A 10573-nucleotide genomic window follows, 5' to 3' on the forward strand; every position below is an offset into this window, starting at 1 on the left:
GGTTGTATTGTTATTATATTAAGGAGAATTTACTGTAACTGTGGAAGCAAAAATCAGGAAGCAATCATTTTGATCAGTTTGATAATTCCAGGGTTATTTTTGAGCTGCCGCTGCGACAATGTTGCACGGAAAAACATTCCATCTTCGTGATTTTATATATGCATATTTATAAAATGCATTGTAATACTGTATCGTAAAAATAGAAAATTCCTTTTGTCAAATAATGTCCAATATGACGGAAACAATGAACATTTTACAACTGAAACTTGGCCATTAACCTTGGCAACACTGAATCACTCGTGATCTCCACCGCATGAACAATAAGTATACCTCTGACGCATAAGTGATAAAATATCGTAGCTAATATTCAAATAATAATATTAATTACGAGTCATAATAATAACAATAATAATAATAATAATAATAATAATAGTAATAATAACAGTAATAATAATAATAATAATAATAATAATAATAATAATAATAATAATAATAATAATAATAATAATAATAATAATAATAATAATAATAATAATAGTAATAATACTATTATAATAATAACAAATCATTAAATATTATCTAATAATTAGTTAATATTATAATTATTATATAATTATATAATATAATAAATATTATATTATTATTATTATTATAAACTATTATAATAATAACAAATAATAAAATATTTTGGAAGCTACGCTTTCGAAGTTCGTAAAGCACGGTATTATCGAAACGAAAATGTGCAGGTATCGGGATGAAATTATACCACGGAGGAACTGTGAATGAACGGTTGTGCTTGTTGTTGCAGCTAATTCAACATCGACGCATGCACACGGGCGAGAAGCCGCACCTATGTCCGCACTGCGCGTACAGAAGCGCTCGCCGGGACAACCTGCGAAGCCACGTGCGACGCGTCCACAAAAAGGAGAATCTCTATTGCGACACGTTCAGTCCACGTGGCATGCTGCTCACGCCCATGATCGGCAGGGACACACCGCTGGTCCAGAGCCCGGAATCCTCGCCGTCCTCCAACTCGGAGTCCACCAACTAGCGAAGCAACTCTGCAGAAGGGAGCGGATCGTCGTCACACACGTCCTAACTTTGTCAATACTGCGACCTAGGTATTAAAATTGTCGAGGCGGTTTTACATTGGCGAACCTGATCGGTACCGTCATGAGTCGGTCCAGCTGCCACGAGAGCCGAATTACAATTTGGAGAACCGTTCGGAGAACGGTTTGCGACTGCAGTAATGTCTCCCTTACTGACGCTCAGATGGTCCACAGAAATACAGTAATGTCTCCCTAACTGACGCTCAGATTGTGGAGAAAAATGGACAATTTTGGAAGAGGAGATACGATTAATTTGAGTCTTGCGCCTTGTTTTTGTAATTACCGATTTTCAACAATTATAGAAACGAGCCGCAAGGCTCGAATAATCGTATCTCCTCGTTCCAAAATTGTCCATTTTTGTGGACAACCTGAGCGTCAGTAAGGGAGACATTACTGTAGTTCGATGTCGTTCAAACCGACAAAGTCGGAAAGATAGTTCTATCGGTAAAAAAGCACACGTATTGACAAAACATTGCAATTTAATTCGACGAAGAATTCTCAAACTTTATTATAACAGGGGTGTAATAGGCGGCGACAGCATCGAACTTTCAGCTTTCGACCGGTTTCAACAAGTTCGACAATGTTTTCAACCGATCCATAAATTAGATCGACCAACGATCGTGCACAATAATTCTTAGTATGTCGCAGCTAGCGAAGCAAAAAACCATCGGTGAAGATAGCCCTAAATTCGATTCGCCAGTCAATTATCCTTCATTGTACATAATTCGTAAAAATTGAAAAAACGAGAGACGCGGAACAACTTCGAACGACTGTCACGCTTAAACTATTCATTGTTCCGTGTCACAAAAATTACCGAACACTCTTTGGACGGTACAGAACAAGTACAAGCAGCGTTTTCCTGAAAATTATACGCCAAGTAGAGAAAAAAAAAGAAACATCGAGACGGGACACGAAAAAGTAACTCGTCCGACGAATTTCGTATGGTCGTCATACGCGGTTAGGGTTAAAATGCACGTTTCTAAATTAACCCTTTCGGTACGAGCGCGCTGCCCGCCGTGACACTCCCACTGTACAGGGTGCTGCGCCGAAAATGCGCGCATAGCACAGGGTCAGTCCACTTTTGTACGAAAATTTTCATAAGCGTTAAGTAATAACCGTGCTTAATCCGTTCCTAAATCTTTTGTTTCCCGTAAACATTCTGTAAAGGGCCTACAATATGTTCAAATCTATGAACAAGTTTCGAACAAAAATGTAACCCGAAATTTTTTAAATCAATTCAGATCAAACGACGATTATTCATGTAACTGTTTTTTTCGGAATCCTTGTAAGAAAAGACTTTATTCGTTTGAGTCCTAGGGATTGTTCAGAAAATATGGGATCATCAGAAAATAATACGGTCGAAAAATGCCGAACAGCGTGATAGCGCGCTTGTCTTAATCGATTGCGAAGAGAATCAAGCGGCGCGATAGCGCTCGTCAAGATCGACAAACAAAGCAAAAAGAAAAAAGAATGAAACAAAGCAGCTATGCGATGTACGCGCGTCGCTAAAGTTTGATCGCGACGCAAGATCTGAACAGCGCGATCGCACTGCTTGGGACTCAGACGGTTATTAGAATAATTTCTAACATGTCAGAAATATGACTCGCATGAATGCCAGATGTATGTATTCGGCACTCGTCCATACCGGTCATCAGATGGGTGCCGGATATGGGCGCTCGGCCACACAGGTGACCAGATGGGTGCAGGATATATCCGGCGCTCGTACCGAAAGGGTTAATACAGTCGATGGTACTCGAATTAACACAACAACACCCATTGCGAACTTGTACGAAGACTCGAGTCAGCCTCTCGGGCAGCTGAATTCGTGACGGGGGTTGACGAGCGATCAGGGGTTGACGAACACTCCGTGTTTTCAAACCAGTGTTTCACGATTACTTTGCAATTATACGAAAAAAAGCTTTATCACACGATCGCGATGTTGTATATACATATAAATACCGGCGGGGCGCACCGACGAAGGAAGACACGAGAAATGTCCGATGTCCGAGGCGCGCGGACGATGAAAGTATGCGCACCGAGAGAACGAACGTCGCGACCTCCGATCTCGGGGACGACCAGGTTCGCCGTTACTAATTTTAGCCAAGAAGTCACCGTAGAGAATTGCATGCGAACGTCGATATGATGTAATAATCTAATCTTTAAATTCTAACGAGATTCTTATATATTAGTCGATTTTTAATTATCGGGATTCGCTCGTTGGTACGACGACGATAACGAACGACGATATAAAGCTGCGCAATGGTGCTAGAATCGTAGACTGGAATTATAGAAGGAAGACTGAAAGTAGGAAAACGCTAGACGGCGGCGTGTCTTCGTCCTTTGTTTATCTTACGCGTCGGTCGCCGTTCACTCGGAACGGAAGTGCATACGGCGATCGTTAAGACTGCTATCCCGATGGCCGGGAGATACGCTCGTGCTGCCGCGGTTCGCAATTAGCCGCTTCGATCGCGAGCTGAAAGAGAGACGCGTCGTGATCCGACGCGCGAACTAATTTTCTCGCGATTTCATGCCGATTCTTGGAATACTAGAAAATTCGAGCCTTCGTAAGGTTATGTCAATGACCTTATGTATTCGTAAGGGTCGCATAAGTAACTCCGTCGAGGGGACGTGGCAAAAGATCGCCGGCGATCATGGCAATTTCAGGATCAACAGTTTCTTATTTGTGCGATCTGTACGAATTCTGATTTACGCGACATCCTATTTGACCCTATGTACCTCGATGTGATTATGATTGCACCGATTCTTGTAACTTTAACTTGTAAACTTTAATTGCTCTTTATATTCGGCTGTCCCCCTGGAAGGGGCGTAACAAGACTGATGGTAATTATGGCAATCTTGGGATTTGCCTTTTTTTGTTTTATACTTGGTAGGGTCAGTGTGGGTATTACTGCGGACGCTCCAAATACTGCGCATTAAATACGTATTTTATTATTTTATACGTATTTTATTATTTCATAATTTTTTTATATGTTTAGTATTGATAATTTGTGACGTACAAGTAACAGCAATCGCAGTTTTAATTCATTCATCATCAGTCTTATGAAATATACTTGTAATGGCAGCTGTGAATGCTGATTCGAAAGGCGTTTATATTTTGGTAATTGATAATAAGATATTCATTTTAGCTGTATTTTTAGATAAAGTAATTATTACTTTGATGAAATGTCGACGTACACGGTCACTATATCATCTATTCTCAGATATTATTATTCTAACACAGTATTTGGCGCATAGTTTTTTACTATGTGCGTACATTACTGCAGTCAGTAATATAGTATATCAGAAAGACAGACAAACTGATTTTTACAGTCGACTATTGTTATTATTATTTATTATATTATTATTATTTATTATATTATTATTATTTATTATATTATTATTATTTATTATATTATTATTTATTTATTATTATTATTTATTATTTATTATTATTTAGGCAAAAAAATATATAATAACTTATTTGCTAGCACAGTACATATTTGGCACATAGCTTTTTACTATGTATATTTTACTATGTTTATTTTAGTATGTATATTTTTACTATGTGTGTACATTACTGCAATGCTTTACCGAACTGCGCTCCTTAACCTATACAGCGTAGTTCTTGATGAGCCGGTGCGAACACGCTTGATCGCAGAACAGCTATATCTAATTTGTAAAGTGTTACAGTGAGAATATCTTGATCCTAGCAGTTGTATATGTGTATGTGTACATTTAAAAGAAATTGGGTTATGTCTGCCTTGACACGCAGTATTCGGAACGTCCGCAGTATTTGGCTCGCAGTAACAGATACATAGCCTCAGTAATATATGCACACGTGTGGTTTCTTTACATCACGCTTTTTAATGAAATTTGTGCTTTCATAGATCCAATACATTGAGAAAAGTAAATATTCAAGTTAAAGAACAATAGTTCAATAATAGCTCAAGGTTATGTCAAGGTTATGTCAAGTCGATTTATTGGCATGAAAGGTTTTATTTTCTCTGTAAAAATTCGCCTTCATTGAAAAACCGCAGTAATACATACACTCACCCTACTTTATCTTTCTATTATTTCACTGTTGTATCATGATTGTGAGCCTAATTTCATCTTTAGCCGTAACGCTACGAAAATATCTTGTTCCGCCATCTCTCCTTCGTAATCGAGGTTATTTTTAACTTTTGCTTCACGCGTACGAGAAAATTCAATCTCTTTGGCCCCTTGAGTGTAACTCTTCCTACCTCGATCAGATTTTAACGACGTTTTTAACAAAGGCCAGCTTAGGAGTTAATCAATTAATTAAGTTAATAACAATATACCTATCTAGGCCTTTTTAACAAAGGTCAGCTTAGAAGTTAATCAATTAATTAAATTAACAACAATATACCTATCTATATGATTGAACTTTAAAACATTTAATTCTCAAAAGAAATTTTAATCTTTCTTCTACCGTTGATATTTCTGGCCCTGTTGACTAATGAGTTTGCCGATCATCGCTTCGCTTAATTAATTGTCAACTGTCACGAAAATTTGGACAACGCGAGAATTGCATCGTCGAAGCGAAAGGTCGAGGAAAGATTTCTCGGCGACGCCTTTAACTCCTAAGCTGGCCTTTGTTAATTAATTAATTAAGTTAATAACAATATACCTACCTATATAGTTTACCTTCAAAAAATTTGATTCTTAAAAGAAATTTTAATCTTTCTTCTACCGTTGATATTTTTGGCCCTGTTGACTAATGAGTTTGCCGATCATCGCTACGGTTAATTAATTGTCAACTGTCACGAAAATTTGGACAACGCGAGAATTGCATTGTCGTAGCGAAAGGTCGAGGAAAGATTTCTCGGCGACGCGGTTGCAACGAAACGGAACCGGCAGCACGGGGTTATCTCCACCCCTATGGGAAAGGTGCTACTTTTGCAAACATAATTTTACTGTCGCGCCCTCCTGTATTCGACTCCGGCTCTATTTATAATTGTCCAATTGTAATTATGATTGTTAACCGTGTTAAAAATCGATAACGGCATGCATTGTTATCGTTACCTATGATTATCGAACCGGCATCAGTACATACATACTAATTGTATACCGTGCGATACGCGAGAGGCCGGTGAAAAAACTATTCTTAAACGGTAAGGGTCGGGCGATTGCAGCAGCGTACAACACGTACGACGGCGTTGCAAGCACGACGCACGCGTGCTCGTTTAACGCGCTCGAAGAAGCGTAAGGTCGAGAGAGAATTTTATCGAATTTCATAGCGGTAGCGATAAGAGGCTCGAAAGTCTTCTGCTGTGGTCAATAATCGTGTCCGCCTAAAAAAAATTGAACGTGGAACGATACACTATATACGATATACTTTCCAAACTACATATTATTTAACGATTTTTATATTAACCATTAGCGAATGGTGCGAACTATAAGGGAGAAGAGAGAAGAGAGGAGAGATGATCGAGGGAAGAAAAGTAACAGGAAAATGTAAAAAAAAAGAAAGAAAATAGAACGATAGAAGAAGAGGAAGAGAGAAAAGGAAGCAGTACAGAACGCAGGATTTTCCAACGAACCGTCAAACTTTTTCCATGTTGTCTCAACTAAATACTTAAGCCGTGAAAGTGTTAAGCCAAAGCGAATTGTAAAGGTTTGCCGAGCGCGCGAACGCGAGAAGCAAACAAGCGAAGCAAGCGAGTTCCCGTTACGTAATACTCTGGCTTTATACTCTATTCCTCACTTAACATCGAATAAGTAATTAACGATTACAAGTTTTTTCCTCTTTACGATCGAACACCGTCCCCAAACGACTCTACCGTACTACTTTCTGCTGTAAAACGAAAAGAGAGAGAGAGAGAGAGAGAGAAAGAGCGAATGAGCGAGCGAGAGAGAGAGAGAGAGAGAGGGGAAGAATGAATGAGTGAGAGGAAGGAGACTGAGTGGGTGGTTGAGTGATTGTGAAAGAGAGAAAGAGAGAGAGAGAAAGAGAATGGGGAAGGCGATAAGGCCGAGGCCAATCTATATAACATAAATGTGTGTCAATTTTTAATGTATCATAACTACGTTCTAGTCGATAACGGTTTTTAAGGGAAAGATAACAAAGGCACGGGAAAAGGGGATCCATGCTCCTCGACGCGCAACGTGTTACGAACGCCATTGCATACGCCAATATCTTTTTCTCTCATCGGAGCTTTATTTTCTCTAAACCGTGACACGTAACTGGATACGATTGGTCAGATCAAGGAATCTTGTACTCGTACTAGTACTTGTTATTGTTATTGTATTATCGATATTTGTTATGCGATATCTTTTTTTAGCGATTGCACCGTGTTCTTTGCCGTTAAAAAATTCTTGCGACGATGGGTTAAATGTTGTTTACTGTACGTCTGCATTGACTCTAACGATCAACTATCGACAAGTTCGATTTTGTTTTCGTTTAGAATTTCCATTTTGATAATAACGTTGACTTAACATCGAGATAATAACAGATTCTGTTTGAAATTTTTATCGACGGTTTGACTGCGGATTTTGTGCATTTTTAACAAAAATGGATAAATGAAGCACAGATAAGCGAAGACGCCAGAAGTTAAAAATACTGCAAAACATTGCATTTACTGTATCAACAGGCAAAAGTAATCTATATTATTATGTAACTTCTGTTTTATGTAATCAGTTTTTTTGCATAAAGTTCCGCGGTCTAATAATCACTATAATATAGTGCAGTGGGTTAATGCAGTCAGAGAGAGAGAGAGAGAGAGAGAGATTTTTATATTTTTTCAACTGTTATTCGAGCTATTTGAAATAATTGAAAATCTTAGAGATATTCTACACATACAGAGTTCAAGAACATTGAATCATCAACGCTTATCATTTAAAAAAAAAAAAAGAGAACAATATTGAAACAAGAAATTACTTTAGGCAAATAATTAGAAAAGCATTCGTTCTAATAAAGATAATATCGTGATCCTCGATCATTGTCGCTGTCCGAGATTTGATCAATCGTGCCAGAAATTATTTTACAAAATCTGCTAACTATTGTTTGCGTATTTCGATGCCACAATATATACAGGGTGCTGCGAATGTTCTCGAAGAACAAAAAGATGCGTGTCTCCATCGCAAGAACTTGTTCTCGCGACAATACGATAGTCGAGGTAGTCGAACCTGTAGAATTTGAATTTATAGAATTATTTGAACAATTAGTAACATTTGCAACGAGATATATATATATATATATATATATATATATATATATAAATTATTAATAGGTTTTTATCTAAAAGAAGTATGTACAACGAAATCTAAATATTTGATGACACAAAGTCGATCGAAACTTCCACATGTGTCAGAGCATAAGAATGTGACTCACATAACCTTCAATTGATAAAGAAGCAAAGTTCATGCTTAGTCATAGATCGGCAGTTCAGTCTTATGCAAATCGTAATTGCCCTGGACGAAATAATTCCGGTTCTTTCATGTTTCGAACTGGAACTGAATTTACAAATAGAAATAATTGCACTGTTCCTGCGAAACTCGTTATCTGCAATTGAAAACGCGTCGCACGTTACCTGGTTCATGCTGGAACACATTTTCGACTTTCTCAAGCGCCAATTGAATTGATCTTTCGTCACCGCTACGAGCCTGATAATCGAACTATTATTAACCGCTCGATTTTTCGTTGTTCAATCGATTTAGATGCAATTTCCCAGCTATAAAAGGCTGCGGTTGTTGCGTCGATCAGATGTGATCGTTCTGCCATCTACTCTTCACGGAAATATTTAACGAAGAAACTTACCGAAAATTGTTAGCCTCGTTAAATCGAAGACGCTTGTCCGCGGAAATACAGGGTATCCTAAAAATGTCTTGCAATCTGGAAATGGCGGGTTCCTCAGATCATTTGAAGCAGCTTCTTCCTTTACAAAAATGTTCTCCGAGGCACCGTTAACGAGTTATTAACGAAAAACTGACGCGAGGCGGCCCAGCCAACCAGCGCACGAAGTCCAGTTGCGCTCATTGGCTCGGTCGCCTCGCGCCAGCCGAGCTCGCCTCTCATTGGTCACTGTTTTTCGTTAGTAACTCGTTAATGGTGCCTCGGAGAAAATTTGTGTAAAGGAAAAAGTTGCTTCAAATGACCCCAGGAACTCACCACTTTCGGATTGTGGACATTTTTGGGACACTCTGTATATTTATGACTGTCTCCATGGTTCCATTCCGAACGATAATAATCGCTGAAACGAAAGAGAAAAAAACATTAACCTCGTGCCCGCGTTTTCTCGCCTAAAAATTGCTGTCCAGCGAACAGAATTCGTTTCTATGAAAGAACCAAAACAACGTTCTCTTGACGTTCTCAACGTTGAGTTTAAAAAACTCAATTACAAGCATTGGCATTATATCCAACGCGTGCAGACGAAAATATTTGTAAGCTACGAAGTAAAATCCGGCAACAACGTAAACAACGAGGACCTCGCAAGCGATCTTGACTACTACGCGAGTCGCGCAGCACCCTGTATACCGAACCTGTCACGTTCGGATAACGATTTACGCAACGTGTTCGCGGGACTTTTTACGCGGCTGAATTTCACATGTGTGCTGCCCGGCGGATTTCCGTCGTTGGAACGGCCGCGGATGCGTGCAACGGGACATATAGACGGGGAGGGGAGGGAGCGGAGCTGAGGAGGATCGTCGTCTCTTTCATTTGTTTCTTTTCGGGCTTTCGTATATGCACGCGGATGCAACGTTCTCCTACGTGAGATATAATATTTTTGGTACCGGCTGTCCCGCGCCGCGGCGTGATCGCCGTAACGGGACGGCGACGACGTTGTTGATTGTTGGTATACCGATATCGGTTGTCTGTCGTACTTTCTAACGATATATTCTATTTTTGATAACCGCTCGATTCCATTATTCCATTTAGAGCCGGCGCGGCCCTGCACGGCCGCGTTTAGAGGATTGTTTAGCCGTTAAGGTGTGTCGCGGAATCATCTCGCTTTACTTTCGCTCGCGAAATATCAGGTCTACAGTAATAATTAATGTCGTCTTCCAATACATTTTTAACCCATCGACCGTCACGAAAATTTCGCGCGACTTGCCCTGGGTGCCACGGTTTTATTTTAAAGGAAAACATGAAGTTTTACAAAATATAATAATATTAAGTTACTGACATAATATTGCAATGGCATTTACAGTCAATGGGTTAAAACTAATTTATTTAAACAAAACAATTTAATCAACGATATAGTTAGGTTATATGCAGGTTATGTCAAGGTTATGTCAAGATTAAATTGACAGTCGACGAAGTTAGCGGCAAGCAGGATTCTAAACGAACACTAAGAAACGACACTAATTATTACTAGACCTAATATGTAAACGCCGTCCGCCGGACGGTTTTTTTCCGTGCGTCGAATCGCGTCCCAGGATCGCGGACACTTTCGAAAACGCGTCGCGAAATTGTGCGGGACAAATCGGGACGTTCCGCGACCAGA

General features: G+C 39.3%; 1 protein-coding gene and 2 long non-coding RNA genes across 6 annotated transcripts in view; 1 reads left to right on the top strand and 2 right to left on the bottom strand.

Annotated features, from left to right (window-relative positions):
* LOC117228574 (uncharacterized) overlaps window positions 1-4465 on the top strand; it is a 36616-nt gene extending 32151 nt beyond the window's left edge. For all 4 annotated transcript variants that reach the window (XM_033484397.2, XM_033484400.2, XM_033484398.2 and 1 more), the window contains exon 7: window positions 809-4465. In XM_033484397.2, coding sequence (XP_033340288.1) covers window positions 809-1051 — 243 coding nt within the window. In that variant the 3' untranslated portion in view covers window positions 1052-4465. The remainder of the gene's footprint in view (window positions 1-808) is intronic.
* Window positions 4466-4953: 488 nt separating this feature from the next.
* LOC143258935 (uncharacterized) lies at window positions 4954-6952 on the bottom strand. Its single transcript, XR_013032859.1, has 2 exons — window positions 5762-6952; window positions 4954-5388 (listed from the first exon to the last, which is right to left on the bottom strand). It is a non-coding gene; the product is annotated as an uncharacterized LOC143258935 (long non-coding RNA).
* A 313-nt stretch (window positions 6953-7265) lies between these two features.
* Window positions 7266-8854, bottom strand: LOC117228619 (uncharacterized). The gene is made up of 3 exons (XR_004492347.2): window positions 8660-8854; window positions 8461-8582; window positions 7266-8255 (listed from the first exon to the last, which is right to left on the bottom strand). It is a non-coding gene; the product is annotated as an uncharacterized LOC117228619 (long non-coding RNA).
* Window positions 8855-10573: the final 1719 nt, after the last annotated feature.

The sequence above is a fragment of the Megalopta genalis genome, chromosome 1, assembly GCF_051020955.1.
Source record: "Megalopta genalis isolate 19385.01 chromosome 1, iyMegGena1_principal, whole genome shotgun sequence".
NCBI lineage: Eukaryota > Metazoa > Arthropoda > Insecta > Hymenoptera > Halictidae > Megalopta > Megalopta genalis.